Source organism: Halichoerus grypus, chromosome 8 (genome assembly GCF_964656455.1).
Source record: "Halichoerus grypus chromosome 8, mHalGry1.hap1.1, whole genome shotgun sequence".
Classification (NCBI taxonomy): Eukaryota; Metazoa; Chordata; class Mammalia; order Carnivora; family Phocidae; genus Halichoerus; species Halichoerus grypus.
Genome location: NC_135719.1, coordinates 143,952,673 through 143,971,971, shown reverse-complemented (window position 1 = coordinate 143,971,971; position 19,299 = coordinate 143,952,673). Strand labels below are relative to the sequence as shown.

At 38.7% G+C, this 19,299-nt stretch overlaps 1 protein-coding gene across 4 annotated transcripts in view; it reads right to left on the bottom strand.

Annotated features, from left to right (window-relative positions):
* Window positions 1-19,299, bottom strand: part of VRK1 (VRK serine/threonine kinase 1) — a 93,903-nt gene that overhangs the window by 9,435 nt on the left and 65,169 nt on the right. For all 4 annotated transcript variants that reach the window (XM_078054183.1, XM_078054186.1, XM_078054184.1 and 1 more), the window contains one exon: window positions 11,666-11,844. In XM_078054183.1, the coding sequence (XP_077910309.1) occupies window positions 11,666-11,844 (179 nt within the window). The remainder of the gene's footprint in view (window positions 1-11,665; window positions 11,845-19,299) is intronic.

Sequence of the window (19,299 nt, the reverse complement as noted above, 5' to 3'; positions counted from 1 at the left end):
ACTTACCATATACTAGTATATATGTGAATCTATCCAGGTGTGGGTGAATCAAAACATACAGTAAGAATATACACAACTACAGGGCGGTAGTTACCTAAGGGGAAGGGGCTGTGGATGGAAGAAAATGTGATTAAGAGAATCTTCAACTATACAGTTAGTCTGAACGTCAGCTTGTTTGTTGTACCCACCTCAAGCTTTTATGCTTTTTATAGTTCATCACTGAAAGCCTAACCATCAGGATTGATGATACAGAAACTCTCTTTTAAAAGCAAAGCATTTAACAAATTTGGTTTCACCACTCAGGCCAATGATACTTATTCTCCGCATTTTACAATGTGTGTGGGCTATGTGGGGGGAGGGACAGTAATCTACTTGATAAATGGGAAAATATACACCTTGTGCATATAGTATATCACTGGTTATACCCTATCAATCAATGGCAAAATTCTGTTCATGAATCAATAACAACAAACTTCCAATAAATGTCTTCTTTTGGTATACTTTTCATTAAAAGTTTAAGGGGGACACCTTCCTGTAAAGGAAGAGTCTTAAAAGTACACAGGTTTCCTAAAATCTCGAAAATAGGTTGGATTCTCCTCAACTTTCTATTTATTTTTTCCAGCTTTCTATTTATTTTTTCTAGTTGAGGGTTACTTAGGAATTAATGCTTAAATTCTGTCACCAGGCGGTCTTCCCAAGTGTTCGTTCAGTTTCTTTTTATTATTTTCTATCACTATGACATTTTCTAACTAGTTCAGTCCTGTGTGAAGTTTTTAAGTTACTCCACACGTCTACATGTAGGAATGACTACGGAAGGACTTAGTAATAACTTTACAACTTTGTATTTCTCCTATAACTTTATCCCATGTAGTCTCAAATTTAAATGCGTTAAAATCCAAATGATAATTCAAAGCTTCCCTGGGTGGCCCAGACTTCGTTTAGGAAGTCCTCTCATCTGTCCCAAATTTCAGATTCACAATGCATCAGAACGTCCTCACTTATATTTTCTAACAATTAATATTAAGTTAAACTTCATCTGAGCATCTCCCTTGCTTCGGGCCATTCCCCACAGTGTGCCTGCTGACAGCACACTGCTCTCTTGCCTGATGGCAACCGCGGGTTCTGTTCCACAGAGAGCTGCATGAGAAAGCTCCACTCTACTCAAACCACATTACTTTAAAACCCCAAAATGGTCAGAACTGTTATTATCTACATATTACAAATAATCCCACTGTTTCAAAATATTCTTAAGGTGGCCATGGAAAGATCAGAACTCCAAGATCCCCGCCACGCTCCTGAAGAAAACGCTTCACACAGACAAAAATAACTTGACTAAACCTTAAGAAACTTTCAAAGGCATTCATTTAGCAGATTTGTATATGGAGATATTGCGTCTCAAAAATAGCTGTTAAGAGTGGCTGTAACTTCATATAACTGATGAGAGAAGGGGAGAGTGCCTTACATCTTTCTTTTCCAAAGTGTTGCTTCATGATTACCATCTAAACCCTGCTGGGCTGAACAGATTGGTTCGATAATTACATACAATAACTGCAGTGGGCAGGTAACCCTCAGCTGGCACAGGGCAGCTCCCCTGTGAGAACTTCCATATGCAAACTGCACTGATGGAGTGCATTAGGTGCATCTTTCCTGCCGGTGCACAGGCCTGATTAACGCCAGCCAAGACTCCAAGGTTAGCATGTCAGCAGATTTGTGATGCATTAGGCAGGAATAAACACAGACACTTTTGTTCGTTCGGACCAAAATTAAGGAGGAATATTTCACTACTTTATTGCTTTCCATACAGGAAAGAATGCATTTTCCGATTTTAAGGAGGCAGATTTTTAAATGCTCATTATAAAGGGAGCTATCCAATACATTCTACCCAAGAACCTAGTGCATTCATCTTGTTCTCAAGCTTATTTAATAAAAAAGAGCTTTCTTAATCTCCATGCAAGTAAATTACATAGGAATGAAAATCAGCCAGTATTCAACCAACAAAAAAAACACCTGTATTTTAAGCATCATGCAATAGGTAAAGCACTGAATTTCATTAGTCCACACTTCAGCTGGGTATCTCCTGCCCAACTTTTCTGAGAATGTATTTAGTTTTGACAGAAGGGGCCAATGGCCTACAGGAAAAGACCAATTTCAAAAAAAAAAAAAAAAACTTTCATATTTAATAGCATTTAAGTGTGTTATTAATTCTATAAGGCAATGAGTAAAATTCCAAACAAATTGACTGGCAGCTTCTTTCTCCTGGTATCTCCTAATGCTTCACTTTGTTATTTGTCAACATCTTGGGCTTCAAATAGTGCATATTTTGGTTCTCTCTGAACAAAAAACGGCTTCACAAAGGGACTACACTAATCTCTGATTCTGTCATATTCCATACCAGGTCCCACAAAGTGCCTCTGCATCTATAAATGAAATCAAAATATTATACAACACACCAGAATGACTTATAAACTTAGAATAGAGTTTTCTTTTAATTCAGCACAGCTAAAATATCTGCAGAAAATTAGGTTTATTTCAAAGGGCATTAGCGAATGTATTACACATTGTATTTTTGAAGTGTTCAGATATGCTAGGCTAAAATTTAATTAGCAGCTTCTCACTTCCAGCTTAGAAACAGGAAGACAAATCAGCTAGATGCATTTGGGCTAATAGTCTAAACATTGACTAGAGACCACTTAGAGACTTAAAGCTGTTTTAACAGGACAAAGAATAAAAATCCTACGAGGCAAAAACCGAAGACCCGTTCATTCTTTGCTTACCAGGTCACACATCAAAAGATCACCTCTAGATGCTTTCAACAGCCTCTAAGAAAAGCCAATCAGATCCATGGCTATATCAAAGGTGAGGAGTATTCAGGACTGTTGTTGGTTTTTAACTCTTTATTATAAAAATCACAAATGTTTATTATAGAAACTTAGAATATACAGCCTAAAATTTCTAAATGTTTGGTACTATACATGTGTCGATGAACAAAGAACTCTAAATACAATTATTTAGAGACTGACTGCACCAATCAGTTCATCTTATTTATTTACTTAAGACCACCTGAAGTCACCGTGCAAATGGTACAGACTTTATAAACTAATAGCATGATTTATCTATGCTCCTACATTCATTAATAGCAACCAAAAAAAAACAGGTTGTTACTCGACAGTAACTAAAAAAACACAGAACACCTATCTTCTATGAAAGCAAAGCAGACATGTGTGTTACACAATACTTACAAACCAGCGGAGTTAGTTAAAATTCACACTATAGACAGAAAACGCTGAGGCTGGAGACAGAAGAAGGCTAAGAGAACTGGCTCAGTGTTTCTCAGCTGGGCGTGGGAAAGACTAGAACTCAGAGCTCTTCGTTCCTGCTCCAATTTCCGTCTCAGAGCTGTGCCGCCTCCCTTACAGTCCCCAGCTGCTGAGCTCCCACGTTAGTGCCTCCCTTCCTAAAGAGGGAGAGTCCACCAAGCTGTGTGCCTGGCAGAGCCTCGTCCACACTCCTGTTTCTCCCTTCTGTATGTGCGGAGCTCTCGTGGAGCCTAGCATGGTTATTTTACACAGAAATATCTATGGGTCTGCACCTCTCGAGCAACGATTCAACTAGTGTTGTAATAATAAAGAGCTGACTTCCTATTTTACTCCAAGCCCTTTACAAACTGTGTAATGTTTAAGTGGACTTAAGTAATTACAGATATATTTTGAGAAAAAGCAGGAAAAGGTCAGACATAATCGGAAAAAGAAGAGATGAAAAGATGGGAAGTGGGTCAGGAAGTGAGTGACTTAAAAAGAGGGGCAGATTAATTTAAAGAATAATCTAAAAATATTCTGCTAGAATGCATTAAAGTGATTTATTATTTTAAATGAGTTCTAGTGATAAAGGCTCTAACAAGAATCATGAATATTACAATTTCCTTCTGCAATAACATGGGCCTTCACGTTACCAGGGGCAGAGAACCCACCACATACTAACTAAGCACCCACTATGTACCTGGCACTGTTACAGGCTACATCCTCAAGGTGAAAAATACATGCTAAAAAACAGATTAAAGCAAAAGAGTAATCTTAGCTTTTATCAAAACATTAAACACATACACATTAAGTCTCTAAAACTGTAAGTCCTGGAAGAAATCACTTCAGAGTTCTGTAAATCGTCTTAAGTAAGTGTCCAGAGTAACCCCACATGCACGAATGCCATGTGGTGAAGGATCGATGCACTGTAAGTGGAGCCCATGCAGGACTTCATTGTATTTGTAGTTGCTGTTGTTACTTGCTTAGTTCAGATGTCCTGTCAACACGTTTAGCTATCTACTCTGGAGGCAGGAAGAGCAAGTACAACTCGTGAATTCTGCTAATTATTAACAGGTCTGGGGGAAAGAGCTTAGCAAAATACAATGTTACAACATAAGACTAACAAAGTTAGGAATATTGTGTTCTTCACTAGTTCAAGTTCTCCACTCTTAAGATGCCATGAGGAATGAAGAATTTACTGTCATTATCCAAAAATGAATTAATGCTACCACGTGTACAAAAACTGAAATGCCAGGTGACTGTAATGTGGGAGACGGTCTATGAGGAGCTGAGAGGGTGACAGCACAACACATGCGGTCTACTCTCATGGGGGAAGGACATAGATTTCAGTGACCCTGAAATGTTCACACCCACAAACAAGCTAAACTGTGTGTAAAATAGGGGACATTTGGGGGGTAGTATTTCAACCTCTGCCCCACTAAACTCTGAAGAAATGAACACAAAATAGCAATTAAAAAATATTTCAGCAGCAACAGTGACAGAGCCTCTCACCATAACCATTGGGAAGTTGTGGCCAAGAAGAGTCAGACACTTCTAGGAAGAAACATGTGGCTCCTGAAGAACCATGTTGGGGAAAAGAACTTAAGTGAACACCATTCAGAAACTTTTCACCACTGACCTTCAATTTACAAAATATAAATAGGAAGCTTGAAAAGAAAGACTGGAACAGCCCCTGGAAGAGACGTTCCCTACTCCCACAGTCCCTCACTGAAAGCAAGACATGTGATTCTGTTTCTTCCCTGGAGAAAGAGGGCAGAATAACCACAATCATTCAAGACTAATTATTTTCAACAATAAACAATGATTTACCAAAATATACGACAAAACAGAAAATGAGTAAAACATAGCTAAAGCCATAGAGAAGAACCCCCAACGAGGTTTCTCTCCCGTGGATTTAGATTTTACCAAATTTTTGCCTCCTCTGGCCAGGAAGGGAATGGAGCAGGTACTGAGGAAAGACAGGTAATCTGACCTGCGTACCAGCTGAGCCATGGCCCTCCAGATCCTCCCAGAGTATGAACTGCAGGCAAAAAAAGTCCCTTAACAATGCCAAACCCTCAAATCCGAACCCTGAGGAAAAGCAAAACAGTTTAATCCAATGGGAAAGCCAAGGATTCACAAATAAAATAATCTGTTAAGCCCAGGTAAAGCTATTCTATTCACTATTAATACGATCCAGAGAAGAAGCATGCCAACAAAGTTAGAAATCTTGGGGACAAAAAGAGAAGATGATAAATGGTCATAGCACACAAAAGACAGCTGAAGATTCCACTCTGAAAGAAAACACAGTCCTCCCAAAAGAAGAAAATTTCATAACATGCACTGGAGGCTTAAAAAAAAAAAAAAATTTAAAAAACTGAGTAAATGAGAAATGATAATTTAAAAAAGAAAATGAGAAAATGAAGAGATAACAAGGAAACTGCACAGCCAATAAATAGAACAATAATCACTACAGAACTTATATTAGAAACATCAAAAAACAGCAGACAGAGCTGACAACCAAATGACATGAAGTGAAGTTCTATGGTAATTACAGACGATACAAAAGAAACAGATGAAGAATTAATAAGCACTTAGAAGAAAACAGACATGGAAGATGGGTATGATCTCTACACAGCCAGAGACAACTGCAAACATGACTGAGATAAATGAAAGACCACCTAAATACAAGGGTGTACCATATTCATTGACAGAAAAGAATACTGTGAAGATGTCAATTCTTCCCAAAATGACAGAGTCAATGCAATCTCAATCAAAATCCCAGAAGTATGCGTGTAGAAATTAATAGGCTGATTCTGAAATTTATATGTAAAGCTGAAGGGCCAAGAATAGCTAAGACAAAAAGAAGAACAACAAAGTTGGAGGACTTCCACCATCAGATATCATTATGAAGCCAGTAGTTCACCCAGTGTGGCTTGGCAAAAAAGGTAAGTGGGCCAATGGCACAGAACAGAGTTTCTAGAAGCAGACCCAAACATATATGGTTACCTGAAAGTCTGCTACATGCTGTGGGGACATTATAGACTTTTCAATAAATGGTTGAAATCAACTAGTTATCCACAGGAGGTAAATAAATACAGACTTACACTATGCACAAAATCAGTTGCTGTTAAATTGTAGACCTGAATACAAAAGATAATATTTCTTGATAATAACAGAATTATCTTCATGATCTGGGTAGACAAAATTTTCCCAAAATAGAATACAAAAAGCACTAACCATAAACAAGAAGACTGGTAAATTAGGCTTCATTAAAATGAAGAACTTTCTGTTCATCAAGAGATATTACCACATTAACAGAATGAAAAGATAAACTACCAATTGTAAAAAAAAAAAAAAAGAAAGAAAGAAAGAAAAAAAATGTGTGTAATACATAGATTGCTTATATACAAAGTAGTCAAGTCTGGCAAATCAAAAGAAAGCTGACAACCTCCCCCCTTTTTAAGGAACAAAAAATCTGAAATGCACCACACTGAAAAAGGGCAATGGAGACTGATACGCATATGAAAAGGTGTTCAAAATCAATATTCTAAAGGAGATTAAATTAAAACAACAAAGAAACACCAGTACGCACCTACCAAAATGGATAAAATTAAATATAATGCAAAAGCTAGTGTCAATACGCAACTGGACCTCTCGTAAGCTGCTGGTGAGAGCATCAGCTGGGACAGCTGCTGGGAAAAACTGGCAGCACCTACTAAAGCTAAACATAAGTAAGCCCTCTACCCCAGTACTTCCGCTACGTATATACCCCACTTGAAATAAATATATGCAGTTCCCAAAAGAAATTACAAGAATGTTCTTAACCAGCATTACTACAACTGCCAAAAACCGGAAACAGTATAAACGTTTGTCCATCAATAGAAGAGATAAAGGAATTATGATGTACTCATATAGTGGAGTGCCATACTATACAGTAAGAAGAAACAGAAAACTTTTGTTGCATGCAACAGCATGGAAATTCAGACATATAATGAATAAAAGACACAAAAAAGTATACATTGTATGGTGCTATTACTATGAATGTTCTTTAAATGGCAAAATTAATTTATGGTGTTGTAAGTCAAAACACTGCTTATTCTTAATGAAGGATAATGGCTGAGAGGGGGCCTGAGAGAGGTTTCTGGGGGCTCAAGTGATGATACATACCTTGATCTGGGGCATGTTTAAATGTGCATGCTCAATTTGTAAAGTTCAAATTCCACATTTACTTGTGCATTTTTCTGTACATATGTCATAACCTTACTTAAAAATATAGAGAAAATGGACGCCTGGGTGGCTCAGTCAGTTAAGTGTCTGCCTCTGGCTCAGGTCATGACCCCGGCGGCCTGGGATCAAGTCCCACATCAGGCTCCTTGCTCTGCGGGGAGCCTGCTTCCCCCTGTCCCTCTGCTGCTCCCCCTGCTTGTGCTCTCTCTCTTTCTCTCTGACAAATAAATAAATAAAATCTTAAAAAATATATGTATATACACACACACATAGGGAAAAAAAGCTACCTGACAAAATCCAGCCCAAATAAGACAAGATTTAAAATACAGAGCTCAAGCACCTAGGGAAAGAATCATTAGTAAACAATGAATCCACTTACATAGAAAACTAAGGCTAAATCCCCATCAGAAAACAAAGAAGTGTCTTGACTTCAACCATCTAAATTTATCTAAGGAAAATACAGTTTCTATTATTGTAGCATGCTAACCAAGTGAGACAGACTTTCGCCAAATTCAGAGGGTTTATTTGGGGCCATCTAACTGAAACTACAGGCTGCATGGGATGCAGTCACCTCAAGAGACAGGAAGGTGCCACCAGAGGAGCTGCAAGCCACTGGCTGGCAATGGAAGGCCTGTACTCTTATTCGTCTCTTTGTACCATGTTCCAAGCTGAGTGCCAGCAGGGATTTATTTAATGGTTAATCATTTTTCAGAGAAACTCTAGGAAGGCCAACTAGCATAATATAACTTAAAAGAAATAAAAAATATGGGAGTGGAGAGAAGGGTATGTGCGAGTCATTCATAGGAAACAACAGTATATACTGTCTGAAAATGAAAAAATGCAAATCACAGGGCCACACTCCAGACCTACTCAATGAATCTCCAGGGATGAGACTCGAGAAATTCTAATGAACAGCCTTTTTGTTGGCTTGGGCAAGCAACTTAATCAAAACCTTACAAGAAAATAGCTAATGGAGGTATTAATGTCCTTTTAACTTGCTGAGTTCTTTCCAGTAAATTAAGCTGTTCTTAACCCAGATGGGACAGGAAGGAATTCTTTAAGAATGGAACTACATGCTATTGATCTTTATAGCCCCAGGGACCTAGCCTAGACCAGGTACATAAATTAGACCTTTATATTGTTGAATGTTGGTTTAAGAGTACACACTGAATCCAATAACTGCTGGAACTGGACTGCCCAATTCTAACGCAAGTGTTCAGTTCTAATTAACAATGAAAATCTTTGGCTGTGTACTTCCTAAGGGTAAATTGATGTTTAGTTTTTTTCTACTTCAGCCTTATGTTATCCCAAAATCCTGTGCTTTAAATAAAACTCGGGCTACTGAGGCTGAAAACATTTTCAAGTGGGTAAATTCATATTTCACTCTAGTTTCCAAATTTACTGTACCATAATCAAGCATGGCTATTTAAAAATGGATAGAAACCTTGTTTCATTCCACTGCTAATCAATTCTCATAGGTTTTTATCATAATGGACAACTCTCAGGAACATAAAGAGAAATATAAATTGAATTAATTAAAACTATCCCTTTCCAAAAGAGATTTGAATGTCATAAATACAAAGAATATATCTTAAAAAGTTTTAAGAAATCATGAAAAGGGAAAGGAGAAAATATGCTAATTATAAGGATTAACAGAATTTCTATGATTAAGCATCATAATTAACTCTGAGCTTCCTAGTAACCAGAGCAAAAAATGACATCTTGATTACATACCCCTTGCTAAAAGAAGAGATGGCATACTACCTTATCAAAGCAAAAGCTTTTCCTTGTAGAGAGCCCCTAACTTTTCAGTTGGTGGAGCTCTGCTTTTATCTGCTAAGGGGTATTTACAATTTATTTGAAGAAAATGTCCTGGGGCTTTAAAAAAAAAAGAAAGAAAGAAAGAAAGAAAATCTTAAAAGAGAAAACTGGCCTGGTCCAACTCTTTCACATTAAAACACAAGACAAATGGCCACCAAATTAACAACTCACCTCCAGTTACATGGCCATCAAGCAGCTTCATGATCTTACCTAATCTTAACTTTTATTAACTTCTTTTTAATACAAAGAATAGCCCTGTGTCAGCTATGAGGGAGGGGGGGAAAAAAGCAGTAAACTAATAAAGGAAATCTAATAGTTCACTTGTTATTCATTAAGTTTCCCCCTCTAAATAAAGCTTTATACATGTGAGGGATGATCCAGCAGGAAATTTCCAGCCTTCTGAACTACCCAAGGACACATGAGAATTGTAAGGTCACAGATGTTAGCTCTGCAGCAGACTGACCTATTCAGCTATAAAGTCAGCCAAACTGCAGAAACCAAATTTTCTCCAGCATGTAAGTCCAAATAACAGTAAGCGGGTATGGCACTGGACAAGTTCTCACTGCAACAGAGATCTTTACTTCTCAATCAGCAAAATTTTAGAGGAAAACACCACAGAAGCGATCTATAAATATTAATGCACAGAAATCTGTCCTGAGCAGGAAGATGCATTCTGTATGTTTATACATACATGCAAACTCTAAGTTCACTACCTTACTGAAAAATTCCACTCAGGCTTCCATTTTATCCTCTTAATTTCAAAGCTGGATGTGGCTCTCAACACACTTGTTGACCACAAAAATGGAGCGATGCAATTAAGAAAAAACTTACGAAAGAAAAAAAAAATGTATACATAGATGCGTGTGTAATTTCAGATTTTGGAGTGAAACTACAAAGAGACCTACTATTTGCCAAAAAAGTCAAATTCAAGATACAATTTCAAAATTTCCATCTCCTTTATAAGTTAAAAAGAACTACAAAAACCTTTTAATAATGCTGCTTATTTTAAAGAAAGAAAATTTGTTTTTAAACCCTTTTTCTCATAGTTCAGAATACAGTATTTCCAAAGGAATCTACTGGAATTTACAGAGTCAGTGACAGTAAAAATAGTCAATTGTGTAAAAAAATATATATCTATTTTTCTGGGGTGCCTGGGTGGCTCAGTTGGTCTGCCTTCAGCTCAGGTCATGATCCCAGGGTCCAGGACTGAGCCCCATATCAGGCTCCCTGCTTAGCAGGGAGCCTGCTTCTCCCTCTCCCTCTGTGGCTTCCCCTGCTTGTGCTCTCTCTCTCTCACACTATCTCTCTCAAATAAATAAAATCTTTAAAAAATACATATTTTTTTCTTCTAAAAGTAGTTCTTTTCCATTTAAAAGCATTATTGTATTCAGTAATTTCAGACTATAAAGGAAACCTCTGAGTTAATCAATAATTTAACTATTAAAAATAATCAAGTTAATGCATACCTGTAAAATCTAAATTTTAAAGTGATATCAGGAGTTATTTACATGCCTGCACAATATTTGCCTGTAAAGTTCACTGCTAACCTATCTCTCTGATAAATTAACCTCTTTATATGCAGATACATAGCTTTACATAATGACATTTCTATAAAGAGCAAAATAATTTTTCAAATGGCAAGCACTTCACACCAGCAAACAAGGAAACTTTCGAACGTTAATTTTCAAATAGTAATTTTCAAACACCAATTTTCAAATGATAAACACTCTGACCACACCAACAAAGGAGGAAGAGCTAAAAGACAAGACCAACCCTTCTATGTGGCCTGGGAGAAAAAAACACCCACACTGTGAATCGAGTGCCCCATCCAAATCCCCCTGCCAGATGTCAGTATCCCAAATTAGAATCTTTCCAGGAATTTACAAACTTGCTACTGGACATAAGAAATAGATTACCTATTGGGCGCCTGGGTGGCTCAGTCGTTAAGCACCTGCCTTCAGCTCAGGTCATAATCCCAGGGTCGAGCCCCACATCGGGCTCCCTGCTCTGCAGGGGGTCTGCTTCTCCCTCTCCCTCTTTCCCTCCCCTCTGCCTGTTTTCTCTCTCACTCTATCTCGCAGGCACATGCACACACAAATAAATAAAATCTTTTAAAAAAAAGAAATAGGTATCTATTCATTCTTCTACAACCCTCTACATGTTTCATGTCTCATAAGAGTGTCCCTTTACCTAATGGTGACACATATTTAATTGCCAAGCAATCTGTTACACTTTTCTTTACTGATTTACTTCCCTAAAATTAGTGTTTGCTGCAATTACCATCACAGGAAGCCAAAGGATAACTTAACAAAATTCACCTTTATTATTGATTTTGTTCTCAAGCCTCCGTTCTCCACAAGGCTGAGGTCCAACTTGCCGTCATCCTTGCTTCCTATAGCTCTCAGTCCTTGCAAAAGAATGTCTCGCAAATTCTGATAAAGAGGTTTCTCGGCATAGTCCAGTAATTTCACTGTTTCCATGTACTTAGCAATCTCATCTAAAAGAGTAACACAATTATTCTGTAATTTTTTAATCACAAATACAACATATTTATCTCTTCTAAGAAAATAACTCACGGTTATAGCAACATTAGAATGCAAATGTCTATCCTGCTAGAATATGTTTTTACATAAATCACTTTTTCAATGGAAAAGTACACTTTTGAAGTCAGGAACTGTCAGGCAAGTGAAATAAGAAACTTATTTTGAGATATAATGTAAAAGACATTTTTGTAATTGTAAGGGACAAAAAGTAAGGAACATACTAGAATTTAAAAATGCATGAAATAACTGCTGTACTTTTAAGGCTACAAAAACAAAACAGGAAAGGACCTCGAACAGATTATAAAGTAAAAAGTACTAAAGTACAAGGACTATCACAGCCCATATTTTTTTTCCCCACAAAAGCCATTAGTTCTATAGAAAATAGCTGCATTCTTTGTATAAATGGGAAATAAAACATACCAAAACCAGGTTGAAGAAGGAAGAAAGAAGCAAGACCTAGTTTTCCCATAAAAGAGAAAAATCAGGGAGGAGTAGGAGACCTGGATTTCGTCTCCTCTCAGGAATTCAGCTGGATAGGGATCAAACCATTCTGAACACCTACAAACTCAACAGGAGATCGAAGAAAAGAAGAGCAACAACTCTGAACAGAAAAGCGACCACTTTCTGGAAGGTAGGACGTGCGGAGAAGTGAATCCGAGGTGATATTCGGGAGGATAGACGGCGGGGGAGGGGCCTCCGTCGGCCGCTTCTGGCAAGTGATAAAGCCACAGAGCACAAAATCGGAACTTTTAGAAGTCTGCTCCGCTGAGGGACGTCACTCTGGTGGCGAAGTGGGGGGTGGAACCCTCGCGGGACAGTGTGGTCTCAGGACCCTCGGGGTCACAGAAAGACCGGGGGTGCCTGAGTGCGGCAGAGCTCCCAGGTATCAGAGCGGGGAAGCCGGCTGCAGAGACGGAGCCCAGGCGCGGGCTCTCAGCTCGGGGTTGTCATAAACCGTGATCCGCGGCACAGTCGGGCCACCGCTCCTCCAGCAGGGACCCAACAAGCAGCAGATCCAGGGAGACTCCCCTTCTTCCCCCGGGAAGAGAGGTGCGGGAGCTCACCGCAGGGATCTGCTGGGTTTGGAGACTCCACCCAGGGTCGGGTGCCAGATAGAAAGGCGCGGTCACAGGCCGGGTGAGCGCGGAGTGTGGCCGGAGACCGGGGAGACGGGAGTGACTGACTGCTTTTCTCTGGGGGCTCGCTGAGGAGCGGGACCCCGAGTTCTCGGCTCCGCCGGGGCGGAGACTGGGAGGCCGCCATTTTCACTCTCCGCCTCCAAAGCTGTACGGAAAGCTTGCAGGGAACAAAAGCTCCCAAGAGCAAACCCGAGCAGATTACTTAGCAGGGACCGGCAAGGGCGGGGCAATTCCACCTCCGGCAAAGACATTTGGGAACCACAGCAACAGGCCCCTCCCCCAGAAGATCAGCGAGAACAGCCAGCCAAGACCAAGTTTACTGATCAATGAGAACGGCAGAACTCCAGCGCTAGGGGAATACTGCACATAGAATTCATGGCTTTTTTACCATGATTCTTTAGTCTTTCAAAGTTAATTATTTTTTTTAACTGTCTTTTTTTCTTTTTTCCTTTTATCTTTTTTTTTTTTTTGAATTTTTCTTTTTCCCTTTTTCAACCAACATCTTATCAATCCCTTTTTAAAAAAAAAAACATTTTTATTTTTCATTTTTAAAGTCATATTCTATCCCTTCATAGTAGTTACCCGTATTTTTGGCATATATATATAAGTTGTTCTCTCTTTAAAATCTTGAGATAGTTTCTTCTAACAGATCAAAATATACTCTAAATCTCTAGTGTATGGTTTTTTTCTACTCCCTTGCCTGATCACATTCTCTCCCTTTTTTCTTTCTTTTTTTTTTTTAATCCTCTTCTTTCTTTTTTCAAACAACTTATCAAATTCTTTTTTAAAATTTTTTATAATTTCCATCTTTACAGTCATATTCCATCCCTTCATCATATCAACCCTTATTTTTGTACATATATAAGTTTTTCTTTCTTTAAAATTTTGGGAGGGACTTTCTTTTAACAGACCAAAATACACCCAAAATCTAGTGTGTGGCACTGATCTATAATCCAGCCTGATCATATTTGATCACATTCTGTTTTTGTTTTGTTTTGTTTTGTTCTGCTGTTGTTTGTTTTTATCTTTATCTTTTTCTTTTTTCTTTCTTTCTTTCCTTTTCTTTTTTCTCTCTTTCCCTTTCTTTTCCCACTGCTTCAGGTCTTTTCTGATTTGTTTAGAGTATATTTTCTGGGGACGTTGTTACCCTGCTAGCATTTTGTTCTCTCATTAATCTATTCTCCTCTGCACAAAATGACAAGACGGAAAAAATCACCTCAACAAAAAGAACAAGAGGTAGTACCGACTGCCAGGGACTTACTCAATACGGACATTAGTACGATGTCAGATCTAGAGTTCAGAATCATCACTTTAAAGATACTAGCTGGGCTTGAAAAAAACATGGAAGTTATTAGAGAAACCCTTTATGGAGAAGTAAAAGAACTAAAATCTAACCAAGTCGAAATCAAAAAGGCTATCAATGAGGTGCAATCAAATATGGGGGTGCTAACTGCTAGGATAAATGAGGCAGAAGAAAGAATCAGTGAGATAGAAGACCAAATGATGGAAAATAAAGAAGCTGAGAAAAAGAGAGATAAACAACTACTGGATCACGAGGGCAGAATTCGAGAGATAAACGATACCATAAGACGAAACAACATTAGAATAATTGGGATCCCAGAAGAAGAAGAAAGAGAGAGAGGGGCAGAAGGTATAATGGAGCAAATTATAGCAGAGAACTTCCCTAATTTGGGGAAGGAAACAGGCATCAAAATCCAGGAAGCACAGAGAACCCCTCTCAAAATCAATAAAAATAGGTCAACACCCCGACATCTAATAGTAAAACTTACGAGTCTCAGAGACAAAGAGAAAATCCTGAAAGCAGCTCGGGAGAAGAGATATGTAACCTACAATGGTAGAAACATTAGATTGGCAACAGACTTATCCACAGAGACCTGGCAGGCCAGAAAGGACTGGCAGGACATATTCAGAGCACTAAATGAGAAAAATATGCAGCCAAGAATACTATATCCAGCTAGGCTGTCATTGAAAATTGAAGGAGAGATAAAAAGCTTCCAGGACAAACAAAAACTAAAGGAATTTGCAAACACGAAACCAACCCTACAACAAATATTGAAAGGGGTCCTCTAAGCAAAGAGAGAGCCTAAAAGCAACATAGACCAGAAAGGAACACAAACAATATACAGTAACAGTCACTTTACAGGCAATACAATGGCACTGAATTCCTATCTTTCAATAGTTACCCTGAATGTAAATGGGCTAAATGCCCCAATCAAAAGACACAGGCTATCAGATTGGATTAAAAAACAAGACCCATCGATATGCTGTCTGCAAGAGACTCATTTTAGACCCAAAGACACCCCCAGATTGAAAGTGAGGGGGTGGAAAACCATTTACCATGCTAATGGACACCAAAAGAAAGCTGGGGTGGCAATCCTTATATCAGACAAATTAGATTTTAAAACAAAGACTGTAATAAGAGATGAGGAAGGACACTATATCATACTTAAAGGGTCTATCCAACAAGAAGATCTAACAATTGTAAATATCTATGCCCCTAACATGGGAGCAGCCAATTATATAAGGCAATTAATAACAAAAACAAAGAAACACATCGACAACAATACAATAATAATGGGGGACTTTAACACCCCCCTCACTGAAATGGACAGATCGTCTAAGCAAAAGATCAACAAGGAAATAAAGACTTTAAATGACACACTGGACCAAATGGACTTCACAGACATATTCAGAACATTCCATCCCAAAGCAATGGAATACACATTCTTCTCTAGTGCCCATGGAACATTCTCCAGAATAGATCACATCCTAGGTCATAAATCAGGTCTCAACCAATACCAGAAGATTGGGATCATCCCCTGCATATTTTCAGACCACAATGCTTTGAAACTAGAACTCAATCACAAGAGGAAAGTCGGAAAGAACTCAAATACATGGAGGCTAAAGAGCATCCTACTGAAGAATGAATGGGTCAACCAGGAAATTAAAGAAGAATTAAAAAAATTCATGGAAACCAATGAAAATGAAAACACAACTATTCAAAATCTTTGGGATACAGCAAAGGCAGTCCTAAGAGGAAAGTATATAGCAATACAAGCCTTTCTCAAGAAACAAGAAAGGTCTCAAGTACACAACCTAACCCTACACCTAAAGGAGCTGGAGAAAGAACAGCAAATAAAGCCTAAACCCAGCAGGAGAAGAGAAATAATAAAGATCAGAGCAGAAATCAATGAAATAGAAACCAAAAGAACAGTAGAACAGATCAACGAAACTAGGAGCTGGTTCTTTGAAAGAATTAACAAGATTGATAAGCCCCTGGCCAGACTTATCAAAAAGAAAAGAGAAATGACCCAAATCAACAAAATCATGAATGAAAGAGGAGAGATCACAACCAACACCAAAGAAATACAAACAATTATAAGAACATATTATGAGCAACTCTATGCCAGCAAATTAGATAACCTGGAAGTAATGGATGCATTCCTAGAGATGTATCAACTACCAAAACTGAACCAGGAAGAAATAGAACACCTGAACAGACCTATAAGCACTAAGGAAATAGAAGCAGTCATCAAAAATCTCCCAAAACACAAAAGCCCAGGGCCAGATGGCTTCCCAGGGGAATTCTACCAAACATTTCAAGAAGAATTAATACCTATCCTTCTGAAACTGTTCCAAAAAATAGAAATGGAAGGAAAACTTCCAAACTCATTTTATGAGGCCACCATTACCTTGATCCCAAAACCAGACAAAGACCCCATCAAAAAGGAGAATTACAGACCAATATCCCTGATGAACATGGATGCAAAAATTCTCACCAAAATACTAGCCAATAGGATCCAACAGTACATTAAAAGGATTATTCACCACGACCAAGTCAGATTTATCCCTGGGCTGCAAGGTTGGTTCAACATCCGCAAATCAATCAACGTGATACAATACATTAACAAAAGAAAGAACAAGAATCATATGATCCTCTCAATAGATGCAGAAAAAGCATTTGACAAAGTACAGCATCCTTTCTTGATCAAAACTCTTCAGAGTATAGGGATAGAGGGTACATACCTCAATATCATAAAAGCCATCTATGAAAAACCCACAGCGAATATCATTCTCAATGGGGAAAAACTGAGAGCTTTCCCCCTAAGGTCAGGAACGCGGCAGGGATGTCCACTATCACCACTGCTATTCAACATAGTATTGGAAGTCCTAGCCACAGCAATCAGACAACAAAAAGAAATCAAAGGCATCCAAATTGGCAAAGAAGAAGTCAAACTCTCACTCTTTGCAGATGATATGATACTTTATGTGGAAAATCCCAAAGACTCCACCCCAAAACTGCTAGAACTCATACAGGAATTCAGTCAAGTGGCAGGATATAAAATCAATGCACAGAAGTCAGTGGCATTCCTATACACCAACAACAAGTCAGAAGAAAGAGAAATTAAGGAGTCGATCCCATTTACAATTGCACCCAAAACCATAAGATACCTAGGAATAAATCTAACCAAAGAGGCAAAGGATCTGTACTCAGAAAACTATAAAATACTCATGAAAGAAATTGAGGAAGACACAAAGAAATGGAAAAACGTTCCATGCTCATGGATTGGAAGAACAAATATTGTGAAGATGTCAATCCTACCTAGAGCAATCTACACATTCAATGCAATCCCCATCAAAATACCATCCACTTTCTTCAAAGAAATGGAACAAATAATCCTAAAATTTGTATGGAACCAGAAAAGACCCCGCATAGCCAGAGGAATGTTGAAAAAGAAAAGCAAAGCTGGCGGCATCACAATTCCAGACTTCCAGCTCTACTACAAAGCTGTCATCATCAAGACAGTATGGTACTGGCACAAAAACAGACACATAGATCAATGGAACAGAATAGAGAGCCCAGAAATGGACCCTCAACTCTACGGTCAACTAATCTTTGACAAAGCAGGAAAGAATGTCCAATGGAAAAAAGACAGTCTCTTCAACAAATGGTGTTGGGAAAATTGGACAGCCACATGCAGAAGAATGAAACTGGACCATTTCCTTACACCACACACAAAAATAGACTCCAAATGGTTGAAAGACCTCAATGTGAGACAGGAGTCCATCCAAATCCTAAAGGAGGACACAGGCAGCAACCTCTTCGACCTCAGCCGCAACAACTTCTTCCTAGAAACATCGCCAAAGGCAAGGGAAGCAAGGGCAAAAATGAACTATTGGGACTTCATCAAGATAAAAAGCTTTTGCAAAGCAAAGGAAACAGTCAACAAAACCAAAAGACAACTGACAGAATGGGAGAAGATATTTGCAAATGACATATCAGATAAAGGGCTAGTATCCAAAATCTATAAAGAACTCATCAAACTCAACACCCAAAGAACAAAGAATCCAATCAAGAAATGGGCAGAAGACATGAACAGACATTTTTCCAAAGAAGACATCCAAATGGCCAACAGACACATGAAAAAGTGTTCAATATCGCTCGGCATCAGGGAAATCCAAATCAAAACCTCAATGAGATACCACCTCACACCAGTCAGAATGGCTAAAATTAACAAGTCAGGAAATGACAGATGTTGGCGGGGATGCGGAGAAAGGGGAACCCTCCTACACTGTTGGTGGGAATGCAAGCTGTTGCAGCCACTCTGGAAAACAGTATGGAGGTTCCTCAAAAAGTTGAAAATAGAGCTACCATATGATCCAGCAATTGCACTACTGGGTATTTACCCCAAAGATACAAAAGTAGGGACCCGAAAGGCTACGTGCACCCCGATGTTTATAGCAGCAATGTCCACAATAGCCAAACTGTGGAAAGAGCCAAGATGTCCATCAACAGATGAATGGATAAAGAAGATGTGGTATATATATACGATGGAATATTATGCAGCCATCAAAAGGAATAAGATCTTGCCATTTGCAACGACGTGGATGGAACTGGAGGGTATTATGCTGAGCGAAATAAGTCAAATAGAGAAAGACATGTATCATATGACCTCACTGATATGAGGAATTCTTAATCTCAGGAAACAAACTGAGGGTTGCTGGAGTGGGGGGTGGGGTGGGAGGGATGGGGTGACTGGGTGTTGGACACTGGGGAGGGTATGTGTTCTGGTAAGCGCTGTGAATTGTGCAAGACTGTTGAATCTCAGGATCTGTACCTCTGAAACAAATAATGCAATATATGTTAAGAAAGAAAAAAAGAAGAAGAAGAATGTAGCAAGAGGGGAAGAATGAAGGGGGGGAAATCGGAGGGGGAGAAGAACCATGAGAGACAATGGACTCTGAAAA